The sequence below is a fragment of the Xyrauchen texanus genome, chromosome 43 (genome assembly GCF_025860055.1).
Source record: "Xyrauchen texanus isolate HMW12.3.18 chromosome 43, RBS_HiC_50CHRs, whole genome shotgun sequence".
Taxonomy (NCBI): Eukaryota; Metazoa; Chordata; class Actinopteri; order Cypriniformes; family Catostomidae; genus Xyrauchen; species Xyrauchen texanus.
The window spans coordinates 5,237,998-5,258,101 of record NC_068318.1 but is presented as its reverse complement, the minus strand read 5'-3'; the positions used below and the strand labels follow the sequence as shown (position 1 = coordinate 5,258,101).

General features: G+C 39.7%; 2 protein-coding genes across 2 annotated transcripts; one reads left to right on the top strand and one right to left on the bottom strand.

Moving 5' to 3' along the window:
* Nucleotides 1-15,456: 15,456 nt before the first annotated feature.
* Nucleotides 15,457-16,374, bottom strand: LOC127635498 (putative nuclease HARBI1). Its single transcript, XM_052115588.1, has one exon. The coding sequence runs from the start codon at nt 16,372-16,374 to the stop codon at nt 15,457-15,459; it is 918 nt and encodes a 305-aa protein (XP_051971548.1).
* Nucleotides 16,375-18,974: 2,600 nt separating this feature from the next.
* Nucleotides 18,975-20,083, top strand: LOC127636148 (aerolysin-like protein). The gene has a single exon (XM_052116567.1). The coding sequence runs from the start codon at nt 19,136-19,138 to the stop codon at nt 20,081-20,083; it is 948 nt and encodes a 315-aa protein (XP_051972527.1). The 5' UTR covers nt 18,975-19,135.
* The last annotated feature ends 21 nt before the right edge of the window (nt 20,084-20,104 follow it).

The window sequence follows — 20,104 nt, the reverse complement described above, 5'->3', positions numbered from 1 at the left end:
CGTTCGGAATAGTTAAGAGAGCAATTTGCCATACGTCTCTGATCTCTAGATTGTACACATTGGCCTGTAACATTAAGGTGTCCCAGTAAGGCTGGAATGGACCTCTTCTTGGCATCATGCCAATTATTTCTTTGTGTGAGCTGCATTCCTCACACGTTAAAGGACGACTGATAGTTGTGATGTCATCTTCCGCATTTGTTATTGTCTTAAGGACTGCGACTTGAACAGATTTTTCGAACATCGCTAGCTTTTTTCCGCGTCATAACCGGGCTGCGTTCTTTTGTCCACAGAGAGGGACTATCCCCATGGGCTCGGTTACTGAGCCTCTCTTGTGTGTTTTGCGTAAGCTAATGTTACCGCATCATCGTCGTCACTATCCTGTTTTCTTTCCGCATTAAAAGGTGAATTTATGGCTGCTTCTTTTATAGCTGATATTGGGAAGCCTGCGTTATCACAACACTCTTCTAAGGCGGATGCATAATTTCGACCTGATCGAAGTTTTTGTTGGAGATCATTGATCTGTGCTTCCAACGCATCTACCCGTCTTGCCCAGCTTTGCTTTTTATACACAAATGTGTCGACTTGAGCCCTCAACTTTTTAATTCTTCCGAACACGATTTCTCTATATCGTTAATGTTTACTATAATTTGCTCCTTTTTAGCCATGGTGTCGATGTCGTTACGTGCGAAGCAAGTAAACAATAGCGACGGGGTTTTTCGGTATTTAGATTTAGATTCTAGTCTCCAACCCTCCGTAGAGTACCATGATAAGATTTCATCATTACTCCATTTTAAATTTAGTCCTTTCTCCGTAAGCGAAAAAGGAGTTCTTTGAATTTTATGGCCAGAGCTTCCATTACCTCCTCATCTGCTCTGCCTCTATCATGTTCCTGATCCATGTTTTTGACTAATATCTTTAGCCCCACCGGATTTTTTCGGTCTCCGGTCTAACAGTGGGTATTCCGACCCGTTCTATAAATGTGTCTATATGGGATGTGTCTGTGCTTTCCCTCAAAACTTCTAATAGGCAAAAAGAATAGACTTACCAGAGCTGATGTAGACAGAGAAGTAGAAGAAGCTCAAAACTCATCCTCTGTACCAAACAGGTTGTTGCGCTGAAAAGACGTCACTCGCTCGTTGGAGATCACGGAGGCAGGTCACCACTTGTAAAATGGCAGGCAAAACTGCTAAAAATACATAGATTTGCCCCTTGAAGGTCTCTGCGTTGTTCTGTCTTTTCTGAGCACTGAAGTAAAGCAATTATTGTTAATAATTTGCACTTTACAAATTCATCCCGTTATTAATTTTATCTGACTCCAATTTTATATTAATCTGACTCCAATTTTATATTAATCTGACTCCAATTTTAAGTTGACCTCTGATTTAGATTAAAGCTCTAAATTCTTTCTGATTATTCTTTTATTTTAATCATTTAAGTTATTGATTACTCTGAATCCTCTTCTATTCATTTACCTTTTGATCAGTTTCTAATGAGATTCAAACTGATAGTCTTTAAGTGGCTTCCTCCTACATTAAAGCTTCAGTTATGATAGAAATGATTCTTAAAATGGGATTCTCCTGCTTGGTTCCTCCAGAGCGGTTTCTCCTATTTTAAAGACCCAGTATTGATATAAATGATTTCAGAGGAATACAGAATAAATCAAAAAGTAACAATTTATTTGCCAGGTAGGATTTAAAACACAAGTTAAAGAAGCAAGTCAAAGAACATACCTGGCAGTTGAGAAAAGTACATGTAATTGCAAAGCATGGGAAATCTGAATGCAGATTCCTATTATTACAGTTACACACATTGAGGTGCTGGGATCATCTGACTACAGAGAACCTTGAGCTCTGGGCCAGCCTTCCTTAAATATCCAGACAGAATACACATTGTGTACCAAATGGTATTATCCTTTGTTCAATGAGAATTTGGGGGTGAAAGGGTTCTTGGCTTCCTGGTGTTAAACCTTTAAGGAGGGGATAGGCCTCCAGAATTATTCAGTATTTGGCATAGACCTTATAACTTTGTTGTCATTAAGTTTTATAAAGCTGGGGACAAAACACTATACCAGACGCACCGAGACATTTTAAATGATACCAAACATGTTACAAAAGTTACATTATTTGTATACATCAGATATGGTACATACAGATCTTAGGTGAGTTTGGGGTGATTCTGGGCTTAAAGGGAATGGATGAGGAGGAGGAGAGGGGAGAGGGGAGAGAATGGGACAGATGTGGAAGGGCGACAATGAGGTGTGATTTTTCAGTCTTCGCTCAGTGGGGTGTGGTGCCTCAGGAAGCATTTGCTATTTGCCTTTGAATGCAAACACATTGGCACCCCGCCTTACACCTTTATGTCATGACAGAGTACTGAACATGTTTAAGTTTTGATTATCGTGTTTATGGGTTTAGAGAATGTAACCTGTGTCAAGAGTAATGTGTCCGGTGTCATGTATATGGGAAGACGTTTGTACTATATGACGTATAACTGTTTATAGGAAAAGGTGACGCTGATATAGTTGAAATTGTATTCAGTATGTGATTAGAGAGTTCAAGTGTACATGCTACGGAGAGCGCTCCTGATCTCACCTGTATTTTTCATATTTCTTACAGAAATAAATGTGTTGTACCAAGAGTGGACGCCGCATCATTCTTAAAAGTGTAACACATGCCTTATTTTTCTTACTGCAGCTACAAAATTCAACCTGAGCTGCGGATAGCTGTTGAGATGAAGGTAGCAGAACTGTTAATTGTGAACCAACAGGAGGATGTACACCATTATCTGGCACACAGCAAAGCATGTGCTGACCAGCATTACAGAATGCGAGTGCTACAGTCTATAGCAGCCACAGCTACACTGCTGGAATCTGTGTTTGTAGTAGGTTTCTTCTTCCTACATTAATATTACACATCACAATTACATCTGACAGTAGTAACATCATATTATCTGTAATATTTTAACATTTATTTTCCGTTCATTTTACAGCTCTTCTCCAGATCATGTGCCGGTGCCATCCTGGATTGCCCTCCACCAAGCATGGCACACAGTCAGCCAAGGAAGGACTATTCCACATTTGTCGCCAGATTCCCGGTATCGCTAGATTGCCAGCCACCATTGAAGAAACAGAGGGTCGATGCAGGTTTTCCTGAGGACCGTGTTTTTTAAGATAAGTGGCGAGGATCCCAGAATGCCCAGAGAGAGAAATATCTGTTGTGTAAGTACTCCAATCCATAAATACTGCATCAACTATCCATAAATCAGTCAAACTAGGCCCATTTATTTAGTATGAGAAATTACTTGCATGAGTAAAGTTGTTTTATTCTTTCAGCACGCTTCACACACCACAAAACATCAGCAGGGAAGGTGGCAAGGCAAATTGAGAAGGAGGGGTGGAAGGCCAACCATCCAAAACCAGAAGAGATTGTACAGTTGTGGAAACCAGCTCCAAAACTCACCATTGAGACCGATGAAGCCATCCTCAATAGCGTGTTTCGGCAGAACTGGAAAGGGGTGGCCATCAAATCTTTTGGTGAACCGAAAGGGCTAGGTAAGAAAGTCTTTCATTTTTCTTTTAAGGGCAGAAATCATGTAAATTAGCATTTTTGCAACATTCAGCATCACCAAGAACAAAACATACTGAAAAGTTATTAACCCAACCGGTAATGTTTTAGTTATTATTTTGATCTAACTCAGAATTTCATGTTCTCTTGATTACAGGAGTGATTGCAACACGTTGATTTTCTAAAGGCGATGTTGTGTGAGATTACCACGGAAAGGTAATCCCAGCTGTTGAGGGGAGAGTCATGATGCAGGGCCTAGTCGACAAAGCAAGGTACCTGTTTTTTTTTTCCAAAGCAGCTGGAGAGAGCGACCTCTGCATAGATGCCCAGACCTTTCCCTGCGAGTGCCACCCCAATGCAGACACGGTTGGCAGAAGAATAAATCATTCAACCAAGAGGCCCAACCTGAAGCCACTTCAATGTGCTTTGAAGGTAGATGGAGAGGACAAGGATGTCATCCTCTTCAAAGCACTGCAGGACATCAGCGTGGACACAGAACTGAAGTTATTATATCATTATATCTATCCTCATTTGCATATCGAATCTGTTTTTCACAGATAAATCTTAAGAACAGTCGGTCCGATTTTGCCAAGTTTGGTGTCATTGAATTCAGAATTCCGTCTGCTTTCATGTGATGAGGAAGATGAACAGAAAAAGAGAGGAATACACATGTAGCACTTAAAAAGAAAAACAGTCATTTGCATGTTGCAAGTGGTGGAAAATTCACCTGCACACTTTTATGGTTTGCGTGAAGACGACTGTAAGGACACATGTTTAATGAAAGCAGCACATAGGCTAGCAGAATATTAGCTTTGGCCAACAATAATAACGTTTAATTTGATTTGTAAACAACCCTTTGTGATTTTAAATATAATTTATCTATCTCCATCCCGAATGTCACATGACACCTGTTACAATAATACATAACACATAACTTTCTATTGCAACTCTCAATGTGTCCACTAGACGGAGCCGGAGACTCGTTGCATTTTAGAAATGAGTTGACAAGTGAAGTGATGAATTGTATTATTACTGGAGGAGCTTTAAAAACAATATAATAACAATACATGGCAATCAATGACAATAAGAGTGCAGCCAGAAAGTGAATATTCTGAAAACAACAAACATGACAAATAATTATTGTCATTCCGCTGAAGTCACAGAGTTGTGTAACAGGAATGGCGAAACAAACACTGTTGTAGTCAGAGCTTAGGTTCAAGATGTTATTTATCTCAAATACTGTCGCAGTGCAAATTCAGTTCATCTTGTCATGAAATTAAAACATTAGGTTGTGTGAGGTAGCGGGAGGAATCTTCGTGGAGACGTGAAGCACCGGTGTACTCGCAGGCTTGTGCCTCATTTAACCTCATCTCTCCCAACGGGACGCAAGCGTGGCACCTGTCGCTGACTCTAGACGCTTGCAAGACTAAGAAAAAGCAAAATATCATTCAATGAGTTCAAATTGTTACTACATCATTTTGTGATCGGTTTACACATTTCAAAAACTTTAAGACCAACTAAAGAAATGCAAGGAATCAATTGAAGAGAGCAATACGTCAATGTGCTCTCTCAATGGAAATGAATAGAATTGCCCACTTAAAAAAATTTACAAAAAAACCTTTTGCAAAAAATAAATTTTTTACAATTTGGATTATATTGTTGATAACAAATAGACATCTTAAAGACATTTGCAGATGACTAAACAATCATAAAAATACATACTCCAGATGTTAACAGCAATATGACGTCTGTGTGATATACGTGTGCTATCTGAGACTTGCATACATCACAGATCATAACGTCTCAAAGACATCTGCTCAATGTCCTTTTGACATTTGTGAGGAAACTGTAAATGTTGAAATGTCTTGCACATAAAATCACACACACTAAATAGACAAATAGTCTGAGTTGATGTACGTGTGCTATCTGGACTGTAGTAATCTAGTCATATAAAATACTATAACAAAAATACTGATTTGAAAAACAGGAAGAAGTTTTAAAAAACCAACAATAATAGATCTACTAGCCAAAATGAGTGCAGCGAACTCTGAAGTACAACACTGAAAACTGATTACACAGAATGAAGCAACAACCTTTATATTTATATTATACCAATATATTACCAAAGTTAGAACAATTAGGCCAGTTTCACACAGGCAGAAAAAAACACATGAAATCTCTTCTTATGCATCTCAGTCTGAATGGTCAGATCTGATTTCATGTGTGTATTTTTCATCATTTGCTGTGCAGATAGTTCAGGTTTGTGATGAGAATCATAATTAATGCCTTCACAAGACACTTTGAATTCAGTACAATGATGGTGGCCACGCAGTAGTATTGTTACAAACAGAATTGAATATTAATTACTTCAAAAGAGAGTTCAGTCTGTTTTATTTCATATTTCAGCCCTACAAAACTCTCATGTTATATGCCAATCCACAATTACAGTTTAATATCAAGCAGCCAACTACACCACCTGGATGTGAGAAACCCCAGAAAACTCTAATCCACAATAAATGTGGCGCCGGTGTACGTGGCATGCCGTCTGATATCTCTGCTTCTCTGCACTATACTTGTGGTTTTAAACACATCTAACTGCTACTCACTTCTGGTTTATGATCGCCAATTACTTCTGGATATTCGAGACTCTTTTGTGGCCACATATAACCCAGAGTTAAAAAGCTCTCTGGCTGGATCACAATCCTGCTCCCAAACTCTACCTGGGATATTCCAGAATATCTGCGCAGTTGGCCTCATGGGGTTCCCCGCAGAAAGCGCCGCAGGAGACGCGGCAAGCGCGGAGGGGTTGCTGTCAAACTGAAAATGACGCTATACGCCGCCCGCGCGTCCAGCCACTTTCCATTGATGATTTGGAATCTAGGCGTTGGACGATGTGCTGGGTGCCGTTTGCTCGATCCACCTGTTCGCTGGCTTCGGACCATCATTCAGGATTCTCCTTCGACGATCCCCTATTACCCTCCTATCCGTGTTCGTCGCGGTGGAGCTACTCAAGAGAATCTTTGCCTTTTGAATAGAGCCTTCTCTCCCGCGATCTCTGACTCGCTTACACCTTCCAGGATGGCTCTGATTAATGCTCGGTCGCTAGTCAATAAGACGTTCATTTTAAATGACTTTCTCACTACCCATGCATTGGATTTTATGTGCATCACAGAAACTTGGATGAAGGTTGGTGATCTAAGTCCTTTTGCTGAGCTGATTCCGGCAAGCTGCACATTTTTTAACGCTCCCCGCTCTTCTGGCTGCGGGGGTGGTCTAGCGGTAATTCTAAAAAACAGTTTTAGTAGCTACTGTCATTCTGTCCCTTCCACATTCTACAGTAGCTTTGAAGTACAGCTGTTGCGACTGGAATTTGACGATCCTGTTTTGTTAGCGCTGGTGTATCGCCCCCCTCACCTAGTGAAAGATTTTATAAGTGAATTTACTGCGTTTTTGGGTAAATGTGTAACTAATTGCAGCAAAATTCTTCTACTAGGGGACTTTAATATTCATGTGTGCTGTCAGTCAAAGCCTCTAACAATGGAGTTTTTAAATCTCATTGACTCGTTCAACATGGTTCAGTGGGTGAAAGATTCCACACATACTCATGGACATACTTTAGATCTGGTACTCTCTCATGGCGTTTCCATTACTGATGTTCAGGTTTTTAACACTCTGATCTCTGATCATATGCCTGTACTGTTTTCTATGTCCTCTCCTTCTACAAAATCGCATATTTCTCCTACTGCACAATGGACTCGTTCCTTTTCTCCCTGTTTCCATGATGAATTCACTAACACCTTCAATGAGGTGTGTCTGTCTCTGTCCCTGGAGTCACCCCTACCCGACTTGGATGCTGAACAACATCTGAGTCTGTTTAATACTGTATGTTCCGAGGTTTTAAATACTACTGCTCCTTTAAAAGTTAAGAAGTCAAAATCTAACACAGAACCATGGCTCAATGATACCATAAATAGTTCAAAAGCCTTATTTTCTGTGTTAAATTCTGCTCTAAATCCTCCTAGAAATGTGGTTTCTAATCCCTCAGTATCATTATGTGAAGGTTTCTCAAGGTTTTTTTGTGAGAAGATCACCTCTCTAAGATCTCAGTTGCACTCATCTACTAAAGTCTCACTTGAACCGGGTTGTTCATAGGCCATATGGAGTGTCTTTGAACCAGTTTCTCTTCTATCTCTAAGAGAAATTGTTGATCATTTGAAACCCTCCTTCTGCTCTCTTGATGTAATTTCTTGATGAAATAATTTTCGACCTATTTCGACCCTTCCTTTTATCACAAAAGCATTGGAGAAAACGGTTCTCAAGCAACTCCAGTCTTATCTTAGCTCAAATCAAATACTTGAAACTTTCCAGTCTGGTTTTAAGCCTCTGCACAGCACAGAGTCTGCTTTATTAAGGGTTTCTAATGATATACTGTTAGCAACTGACGTTGGTGACTCTGTGATCCTAATACTGTTAGACCTAACCTCGGCATTTGATACAGTTGATCATAAAACTCTTTTATCCCGACTAAAATATTTTGTGGGCATCCAGGGAACTGTCCTCAGTTGGTTTAGATCTTATCTAACAAATAGAAGTTTCTCCGTTAAATTGGGTAATTTTTCTTCCTCGCCAGTCCAACTCTCATGTGGAGTGCCGCAGGGGTCTATTCTCGCACCCATTCTTTTTTCCCTGTATTTACTTCCTCTAGGCTCCATTTTCAGAAAGCATGGTGTATCATTTCACTGTTATGCAGATGATACACAAATTTATTTGCCTCTGAAACGCAACCAAGATACTGCTCTGAAATCTCTTTTTGTATGCTTAGAAGAAGTAAAAATATGGCTTTCTCAAAATGTCTTATTTACGAATGAATCCAAAACCGAGGTTATAGTCTTTGGCCCCCATAACAACTACAATAGTAGTAATATTGATCTGGATTATCTTCATCAAACTTCAACTTGCATTAAGAACTTAGGTGTTCTCTGGGATCATAATCTCAAATTTGATAAACAAATAAATGCGGTGATCAGTTCTTGTTTCTTCCAGCTACGTCTTCTCTCTAAGATTAAATCCTCCCTTTCTGAAAAAACCTTAGAGATTGCTGTCCATGCGCTCATTACATCGCGGTTGGATTATTGCAACTCTCTTTACTATGGCATACCCAAAAACTCTATCGCTCGTCTCCAATTAGTACAGAATGCTGCTGCAAAGTTCCTCAAACGAAAACGTAAATTCGATCATGTTTCACCTATTTTAAAATCACTGCATTGGCTACCTGTGAATTTTAGAATTGAGTTTAAAATTCTTCTCTTTGTTTTTAAATCCGTAAATAATCTGGCACCGAGTTATTTGTCTGAGCTACTCTGTCGACACAATCCCACACGAAACATGAGGTCTGGTGATCAGAGACTTTTGTCTGTCCCCAGATCACGGTTAAAGAATAGAGGGGACAGAGCCTTTGGGATCGCTGGCCCTAGGCTGTGGAACAGCCTTCCAATTCACATCAGAGCAGCTCAATCGCTAACTGTTTTTAAATCCTCTCTTAAAACGTATTTCTTTTCTCTAGCTTTTAATTCATTGTGAGTTTTTGTCATGAATGTGTGGTTTGTCCTTGTTCCTCACTTTGTGTATTGTTCAGCACTTTGGTCAGCATTGTTTGCTGTTTTTAAATGTGCTATATAAATAAATACAAACTTGAAACTTGAACTTGAATAAATCTCTTTTCTTTTCTTTTCTTTTCTTTTGGTTTGTTTGTTGGGGAAGGAATCGTGACTCAAATGGTACAAAAACACACAATTTATTCCAAAAGTTAAAAAGGTGAAAACACAACAGTAAATTAAAAAAACAGACAACAATCATTGAATAAATATGGTTCAATCAGAGTCTTTAGTCCCATTGCAACTTTCCCTCCATAGAGTCCAGAAGGGAACTGGAGCTCGTACTAAAAATAATCAAATCTGCCAGTCTCTCAATTCCAGTACATACTAATATTCAATTCCCTCATTCCTCGTTCCTCTCCACGTTCAGAGTACACACTACTCAATAATAATCATTAATAGTTAATAATCATCCCAGTTCTTATCACTACACAGATGGTATGGCTTGTTCAATTGTTTTAAAATAGACATATAATCTCACTGTAAAAACAAACGACTGTAGTGAATGTGTCTCATCGAACACGAGAACTAGTGTGTGAATAAATGGATTCCAGCGCTGATTATTTAGCGTAGTCACAGGATGATGGTGTAGCGGCCCTCGTCACCCAGTCTATGTGATCTGTGGCCTCCGTCACACTGTTATAATGATCCACCCTCTCAGACATCAACTGTCAGATCGTCTCATAATCCATAGCCAAATACACCCCACTATCCTCGTCATGGTGTCTCCTCGTGCTGCCTTTCACACAGCTCACTCACGCTTTCAGAGACGCCTGTGCAATGCAGCTCCTCCAAAAAAACCTCTTCCTCTTGTGACACAGCGGGAATTCTTAAAGGGGTAGACTTCAACCCCACTCCACCACTGGACCGATCACGCTTGAGAACACACTCACACAAATCAGCCCCATTACACTCACAGTGGAACGTAAACAGGGCATAGAGATCGTCTCTTCTGAAGGAAACACACACATATGTCATTTATATGTTACAGGGCATACAAAGAACTGCAAACCTCTTATAATAACAGACATTGGCTTAACTGACCCAAAGAGATGCGCCAAGGTGCAGTAACCCATAATGTTTGTGAGAAATCACAATGTGATAAAGTATTGAATGTCACGAGAATACGGGTAGTGTTTTGAGTATGCTTGATTAGACAAATCACAAAATAGTGCTGACGACATATTAAATAATCATGATTCATTATTGTATTTAAAACATTGTTACTTTTGTAACACTTTACAACAAGGTTTAATTAACAGAAGTTAAAAACACGAGTTAACACGAACCAACAATGAACAAGATTTTAACAGCATTTTTTATTCTTGTTTAATATAAGTTTCAACATTTACTATAGATGTTATAAATCAAACATTGTGTAGGTTGCAACGTACCGGCTTTAAGCATCAGCAAGCAGGCAACTTTTATGATGTGATGGACAAGAAGCTGTTGAATATCATACACATCTTGTGGTTTGCATTGATTCATTAATGAGATGCCACTGTTTAGTTAGAATGTTTGCATATTTACTTTACAGTTTCACACATGGAGACTACATTTGTAGAGCACTTTCATGCACTTCATGTTGAAGAGAAAGTGCTCAACTTTTCAGTTATTATGCCTGGTCAGTTGTGATCATACAAGCCCTTTCTCAAGATGCTTTATGGAACCGGTTCACTTTTCTATGTTGTACCAGACATGTGCTTTGTTTAAGTGTACTTGTTACCTCACAGTCCATACATTGAGTAGTAAACACTATTTCAGAGTAAATGAACGTGTGCTAAAGTTATAATTGATCCCTTTCAGTGTTAAATAAGCATTGATTTAGTGTTAACATACAGTGCGTAATACACATGTTTTCAGAGTAAATTAATGGGGGCTGGGGAGTTTATATTTACACCCGTCAGTGTTAAAGTAAACGTCTAATTAATGTTAAATTCACACTTGCACAGAGAAATATATCATTTACTCAAGAGTACATTCTTACACTCTTGCTGTTGTATATCAATAAAATCAATAATTATCGATCATGAAAATCATGGACAATTAATTTCATTATGGGTTATTTAGATATGTGCAGTAAACACAGAGAAGCTCCACCAGTGATGTCACTTTACAGCATAGTGAAAGCTTTGTCTCTGATGGAGACCAACTGAAGCGGAAGAAACAGCTCACCAGAGCACTTAAACTCTTCAAAGAAGAACAAAACTGGATGCGCACACATGGTGTCATGGATTCTTCTTGCTCTCAATCAGAGAGTGTGTGTGCACTCTCAAAATGTTGCTGATGCACCTGTGAAACTATCTGCTCACTCGCTCTTGGGTCTGCTGTTGCTCAAAGTATGCGTGCTCACGCTCAAACTGTACTGTGGGTTTGAGAATCTCTCAGAGAAGAGAGATTTGCAGGTGCATGTCAACATTTTGAGCCAGGGGTGAATCGAGGGGTGGGGCAAGGGGGGCACTGGACCCCAGCTTAAATCTGATTGGACCCTGAAGTGCCCCTGTCCTGTGACTAATGGCACTTTTCCACTGCACGTTACTGCTGTTTAGTACCACCTCAATGTGGGTGGGATTATAGGCTGATCGTCATAGTTGTGCTGCCTCTGCTGCCGTGACATCATCTTAAATGCGACACAAACATTACTGACCATAAACAATAACACGACCACTAGCAGTTAGCTACTAGCTCATTGTGCTGCATAAAGCAGTTGTTGCATGGTGAATTTACACAAGTGTAACAGTTAAATTGGTCTGGTTGTTTTAGAAGGAAACTTTCCAGTAGCTGGTCAACTAAATAAAGTGAAGCTTTCAAGCAGAGTATAGAGTTAACGTAACAAAACATACCATCCTCCATCGTGGACTCCAACCATGGCTGAGTCCAGGGCACTCTCCCTCCCATTGCTCGCCGGTCTAAATTGCATCCATTTTGTTGAACCACTTCCACTTTTCCTTGATGGTTCTGTAGTCACTTTTAAGTTTTTTTTTACTTTTCCCTACACTGCTGGTAGGTCCGGTGGTAGTCGTATGCGGGCAAAAGCTGAGACACTTCCTGAAAGACATATCGTTCGTTGCTAACAAGAGGAACGTATGCACCTCGTTTATTGACCATGGCATTGTTTTGCACACAGCCATTTCTTTTCACAATTCGAAAGCCGCATGAACAAATGATACTGCTATCGCTGTTGCTATCTTTAAAACTAGCGGGTTGATGTCCCGCGTTGCAAATCCAGTGACACTGGTAGTGACGATTCTCTCTGACCAATCAGTGATCTGCAAGGTTTTGACATCACATTTAGTATCAGCTCGGCTCACTTGGAACCTCGACAGAGGTGGTACTAAATTAAGTGCCAGGTACCAGGTACTATCCACGGTGGAAAACCCCAAAAAGTGAGCAGAGTCGAGTCAAGTTGAGCTGTACCATGCAGTGGAAAAGCCCCATAACACTGATAGCTAATGTAGTAATATACTGTAGATCTCAGCAACAAGCGCTATTATCCACCCTGAGCTCACATCACAACAGAGCTTGCTGTTAGGCAGAATGATAAGCTGCTTTTCCAGGATAAGGCTGAATGTTTCTTGTCGCAAACTGCACCGATGTGTATCCCGATCAGGGCCAGTTGCCGCTTTTTTCACTGAAGTGCACTGATATCAGGATAATGTAAATAACAGATGTGTATTTTGGCTACGCCGTGAGAGGTAAACACTGTTAATGACTCCAGAAATGTTAAGCTTTCCCATGTCCTTCATTTAAAGCATGTCAGATCCCCAAACATGACAGCACTGGCACCTTTCACTTTGAGCATCCCCATCCCAATGCATAATCATGTAGAGAGTGCTTACACTGAAACCGAGAAACAGAGCAAGTGTGCCTCATCAAAAGTGAACTCAGGAGTTCTAAAGACACATTCTGAAGGAGAAGACCCACTCGAAGCGGCCAGATCCGACAAATATTACTAGTTTAACCCTCTGGGGTCGACGGACGCGCCGGTGCATCCTGCTGGATATTTTCGTCATTACAGCAGAAACTTAAAATACTCCATCATTTTTGGGTATACAGATAAATGTAAGACATCATTAGAGACTATAAAGTGTCTACTTTTATATGTCACAATAACAACAAAAGTTTGTGCTTTTGTAAAATAAAGAAAATATAAAGGGTGAGCTCACAGCAGTCTCTATGTTCACGAGCATAATTCTGAAAACTGAAAATATGCGAATATTTATCACACAAACCTGAAACATATGTCTAAAGAAAAATTAAAATGTCTACTTTTAAATAAAACTATTGAAATTTAAAACAAATATTCTCCTGCAATGTAATCTGTTTGAAACAAAGCGATGTAAAGTTTTTACTGGTCCATCTCATTATCTGTAATGTGATCACACCCACCAGCAGAGCGCGCCATTCATACGGTAATGTGCTGAGACATCAACACAAATGTACACGCCCCCATCTGTGAGGTATAATGTAAACAAACACATTTCATTCATTTTTCTGCACATTTGCTATGATACACAGGTGAGAAAGCTCCAGGATTGTAAGAAAGAGTTCACATTTTCCTCAGAAGAAGAGCGGGACTAACATTTGTATTTTGAAGAGAGACTTGATCCAGCAGAGGATACAATTCGGCCAAATTACTCGGATGAGTAAGTTTAGTTTTAATTAGCTGACATGCTATTTTATATAAACATGTGCATATTTTACTAGTGGGACTGTTTAGTTACATTTAAATGCTGTTTCGGCTAAATCAGGTATATCAATTGTATGCTGTATGATATAATTTCATATTTATATGATATTTAATATGATGTAAAAATAATATGAATGTTTAGATTATATTTTATCTAGTGTTTATAATGCCTCATTATCATCAACAAAGCTTGTGCTTGCAAATATGTGTTCAGGTTAAATGAGAAAAATGCACTTTAAATATGCCCATATTAGAAAATCAGCATATTATAATGATTTCTGAAGGATCATGTGACACTGAAGACTGCAGTAATGATGCTGAAAATTCAGCTTTGATCACAAATTGCATTTGACAATATATTCAAATAGAAAACTGTTCTTTTAAATTGTAAAATGAGTTCAGAATATCAATGTTGTTTCTGTATTTTGGATCAAATAAATGCAGCCTTGGTGAGCAGAAGAGACTTCTTTTAACGGTAGTGTAGGTCTAAATTAAGTAAAGTCTTTATATAAAGAAAATATATAGTCAGATTACTTCTTTTAACTTAAAACTTGATTTTGATCATTAAGTCTCCTCACATTAATTCTCTCTGTCACATTCCTCATTGATAGACCCAGGGGAGGGGTCTTTTGTGTCCTCAGGTGTGAATTACAATCCATATTCATGATAGTTCACGCCACCTCGCATATTACCTTTCAACACTAAAATTGTCTTACTATATTGTTTTGTATGAATGAGGAATCAAGATGGACAAATGTTTAGTATGTGTTATATGGTCTTATTTCAGTGACTTAAAATTTTTGTTTTTTCAAAAACCATGCATAAACGTTATTTTCTCAAAAATACAAACCTGTACATAAATGTTGCTCTCATATTATTGTAGCCCAGTTTGTGCTAAATACAGTGTTATCAGACTTTAGCCATTAATATGTTTTTAAGCAACTGAAAAAAGCACAAATGTCAAGGCATGTCAAAACTTCTCCAGGGCCCAAAATACCCTCAGACCCCAGAGGGTTAAGATGCTCTGAATCCAGTAAGAAACCATTTAATCATGCATAGTCTAATAAAGGAGCATAACCTAGTCGCTACTTAAGGAAATGTATTTTTGCATAAAATGTGATTTGAACAAACTAGTCTGTTAGATTCAGCTTGTTTTATTTACTAGACTGAACAGGTCCCATGCTGTTAAAATTTGATTGTGTCACTCGAGACCACTGAGCACTGCTTTAAAATAATTATAATAATAAAGACAGCTGTGATGTTATGTTTTTTTAGCCATAGTCTTAGTAGTAGTCATGTCATGTCATGTCAAGTCTAGTTTTGTCATGTTTAGTTAGGTCCTAAACATGTATATAAAAATAATATATTCATTTTTCGGTCATTTATCACCGTATATTAATTTCAAAGAAACAATCATCAGAGATGAGCCTGTCCAAAATAATGTCTAACAATTGCATCCCTTACTATACGTCCAGTCAGTCCCTGATTCTGACAGACCACCAGAGGTTGGTCTGGTTCTTCAACAGGCTCAGGTGCATCATAAACATCATCACAGAGAGGGACATTGCGCCTGGTAGCGATGTTGTGCAGGACGATACACGCTAAGTATTATGTTGCATGCTCCCTGTGGTTCCACTCGCAAGTAGTTAAGGCATGCAAAGCGTCTCTTCAGAACTCCATTTAAACGCTCAATTGCACATCTTGTTTTGCAATGAGCAGTGTTGAAGCGTGCCTGCGCAGGTGTGGTTGCTGCAAGAAAAGGAGTCATCAGCCATGGTAGGAGTGGATAGGCACTGTCTCCTAATATTATGCCATCCGGTCGGTTGGTTTGGAGCTCTCTGTATAAAGCACTCTCTCTCAGGATGCGTGCATCATGAACAGACCCAGGCCACTTCACGACACAGTTTGTGATGATGAGGTCAGCATCAGCCCACAAGTTGGATGTTGATGCTGCGCCTCCCTTTCGGTTGATGTACTCCCAATCCCTCTCATGAGGTGCTTGGATATGCACATGAGTGCAGTCAATAACCCCAATAGTATTGGGCATGTTCCCCAAAAGAAAAAACTTGTGCTTGGTCTGGGCAATCTGGACATCCTTTGGAAGTGAAACAAACTGATTGACCAGGCTGGCCAATGCAATTGACACAGCTTTCACTACATCACTCACAGTTGATTTGTCCACTCCCATATTATCACCAACAACTTGGTAGAAAGTCCCAGATGCATAGAAGCGCAGACCAATGAGGACCTGTTCTTCCACAGACAGACTGTGACTCCTTCGGGTTCTCCGTTGAAGTTTTGGCCTGACAAGGTCTGCAATGTACTTAATATCAGCATTCCCAAAGCGAAAGCGACCATACAGTTCTTCAGTGGTGTATTGCTCCAGTGGTTGTGCACGCTCAACATACACCCTTTGACGGTATCCTCTTCCACCAACACGGTGGTAGCGATGGACAATACCTGCCATGTCAGTGCCTCTCTCTAAGTCCTCTGAGAAAGGCTGAATATAAGATGGCTGTCAAATACCCACACACCAATTGGCTGACGTGCTGTGGCTGGTGTTCAATTAAATAAATCATGCCCAAGGCCTATAAATACTATGTTCACTACAACAGAAGCGGTGAAACCATGGACTCAAAAGGACCTAATTTCACTGTTGCAGAAACCCATGCACTGCTGGAGGGTGTTAAGTGCCATTATGCCTCAATAGTAGGAAGCTCTGTTGCAGGTGGAATGGTGACTAACAAAAGGAAGAAAGACATTTGGTTTGAAATCACCCAGAATGTAAATGCAATGGGGTCTGGCCAGAAGAGGACCTTGGAGCAAGTGAAATTTAGATGGAAGAATCTGAGGGCCAGAGCAACGAAGGACCTTGCTGAAGCAAAAAACACCCAAACAGGCAACAAATCCTTTAAGAAAGGTGAATACACAGATGTGATTCTGGACATTATTGGAGGTGAGAACTCTAAAGCTCTGCATGGGATTCAAGGTGTTGTAGGGGATGGTGAGCCTACAATTGTAGAGGAAAGTGAGCCAGTTCCTCCTAATGCAGAGGAAACATTCATTCTGGATCTCAGCCCTATTATTGAAGAACAACCTGGATCCTCACTGGTAGAGCCAGCAGTCACAGGAGCTCAGAAAAGAGGCTTGAAGCGTCCTTTGCCGAATAAAAATAATGATTTCTATGAATCACTTCTTAAACGAGAAACTGAAAGAGCAGAGGCACAGATACTCCTGGCAGAGGAACAAATCAAGCTGACCAAACTACAGCAAACCAAAGCGAAACTTCAGATCCACCTCCTAAAAGCTTGGCTTGGAAATGCTGGTCTCTCCTCCTCAGATGAAGAAGAACCCTGAACATTCTTTATTTCGTTAACTATTGGATATTTAGCCATTTCATTTTTTTTAAGACGTTTTCAAAATGTCCACAATGTATTTGTTAATGTATGTTTGTTGTTTATTTTGTTGTGGTTCAGATGTGGGTCATAAAATAAATTATGATTAGAAGTGGATGTTTATGTTATTTTTGTGTTTTGTCTCAAAATAAGAAACACTTACAGTGACCTCATGTTGGCTCTTCTACCTGTTCTTTACATAGCTGGTAGCCCACATTGTGATATGTTGTCCCATTTAGAGCACTGGTAATCCGGATTTGGTAATCTTGAAAACTGTGTATCTGGATCAGGGTGATCCAGTCCAATGTTGCTTTGAAAAATCGGCACAAAAGTAAGACGGATTACCTGATCCTGGATAGGAAAAAATGGGATTTCCAAATCCGGATCATTTTGATCCAGATTAAATGTTTTGAACAACTGGCCCCTGATGATTTCAACTTTCCTGTAAACACAATTTTCTTGCATGTCCATTTTATTGGTTTGCATTTAAAATCATTTTGTAGTTTTATCTGTGTGTTTTTCCATATAATTCACAATTTTACCAGCTCATCCAATGTGCACGTGTTGTGTGCATCACCATGTAAACGTCAAACAGGAATTTCTATTTAAATCTGTCAATGATACAGGGGCGGACTGGTTAGAGAAATATACAATTCAAATGGATTTGAAATATAAAGCAACCCCCTTCGAAATATCGCAGCTCCATTTTGCTGTCCATTTCAGCTTATCGTTGCCCGTTCGGCCCCGTTTCACAGCCGGTCCACTGGGAAATGTCCCGTTCTCCCTATGGCCAGTCCGCCCCTGCAATGATATCATTCGTACACTGAATCGGAACAGTTTTGTAGTATATTAACAAAAGTTAACATGGACAAACATATAAAAATACTTCACTAATAAATACAGCATTTATCAATCTCAGTTATCAATGTTTTAGTCATCAGTCATTTTAAAGTGCAGGTTCACTAAAATGAAATGCTTAAAGAAAAAGAAAAGTTGAAATATTACAGAATCCCAGGAATGACCCTTATATTGTTCTGATGTTCTAAGTGTAAAAACGCTTTGTAAAGGTGTAATGTATGCTCTGATACTGCTGACACCTCTGTGTGAGGGCTTCTGGGTATGTTTTGGTATTCGGGTGTGTTCTGCCGCCATTGAAGCTCTATTTAAACAGAAGTCAGGTCAAACACATTCACATTTTCTGGCTTCTAGCAAAGGAACGTCATCAGACCGCAGCAATCTATGTAAGTTTATTTCAATAGTAAACCAATTGTCAAATTTTGTATGAATTTATGCATGAAAAGATTCCAAATTCATGTCTGAGCATTTTGTTTCCTTTGTCAATGCTGTTTAGAACTTTGGTGTGATTTAATATTGTTTTAATGTACTTTAATTACAGAGACATTTGGGTTTTCATTGGGGTTTGCAACAGAGAATTCAGTGCAGAATTGATGTCTGTGATCAGCACTTCTCATGATTCTTGCAGCACTGTTAATAATGATCTGTGTAGTGGGATTGAGACCGGTCTGCCAGTAAACATGGAGCTGTCATTGATTTAGTCATGCTGAAAATTGCTCCGGTCATTCCACTTTAGTGTGTTTGCCAATCAACATCAAAAATGCAGTTGCACTGGCACTGAACATGGAACATTTGCATGTGAAGAGTGGTGAATTTGCTGTAACTCTACAGTTTTTGTAAGGGGTCTGGTTAGGACACAGAGCAAAGAATATTAAGAAAAGTTACATTAAAGTTTGTGTTTACTTGATTTGCTTTGCCATTGATTACTTGGTCACTACTGATGTGAAACTGTGATCTCATTTTCAGATTACTTCCATTATGCCCTACCCAACAACTCTATATAAAATTGGTGGTAAAGGAGGTTTTCCATTTTCATTTACTGGTCAGAACAACGGTGCCAGTCTAGAGAAGATCGGGGTTTTGGTTGAAGGATGGCAGGTGAGGGCTGTCAGGGTCTGGCTTTCAGATGGGAACAATCAAACCTTTGGGGAACGATCAGGACCGTATCAAGAGTTCACGTTCCAGCCTGGTGAGTGTTTCACCTCACTGTCCCTGTGGGGAAATGGAGCTGGAACACATCTCGGAGCCATCAAATTCAAGACCAGTCAGTCTAGAGAATTTTTTGTGAAAATGACAAGCTGGCCATTAAAAACAGAATACCCTATTGATGTCGGATCTGGATTTTGTCTGGGTGTTGTAGGAAGAGCTGGTGCAGACATCGACTCTATGGGATTTCTGTTTCTCAATGCCGTTCAATCAGCGGTTCTCACCAATGTCAATTATCCCACCATTAACCAAAAGGTTCCTCAGGTCAGTCTGGAAGAACTTAAGGCCATCACGTACACAAATGACACCTCAGTCACTCAAACACAAGACATTGGAATTTCAAAGACAGTATCCACTACATCCTCATGGTCTGTGAGTAACAACTTCACAGCTACATTTTCTATGGAAGTCAAGGCTCGGATTCCAGAGATTGCCGAAGTTTCAACAGGATTCCGTTTTACTGTTGGAACAGAAAACACATACAGTCACGAGCAAACGGAAGAAAGAACGGAAACTCTGACTTCCAAAATAGAAGTTCCTCCAGGAAAGAAGGTTGATGTTGATATCACCATTGGCAGATCCAGTTTTGATCTGCCTTACACGGGCACAGTAATTATAACGTGCAAGAATGGCAGTGTGCTACAGTATGAAACTAGCGGCCAATACAAAGGTGTCACCTACACCGATATCAAAGTGAACACTAAAGAGTCCAACCTGTGAGCTGAAGATGTTTTCATCTGT

Coding starts and splice junctions, on each gene's coding strand:
- LOC127635498 (XM_052115588.1), bottom strand. CDS start 16,374: ATGGCAGGTATTGTCCATCGCTACCACCGTGTTGGTGGAAGAGGATAC.
- LOC127636148 (XM_052116567.1), top strand. CDS start 19,136: ATGCCCTACCCAACAACTCTATATAAAATTGGTGGTAAAGGAGGTTTT.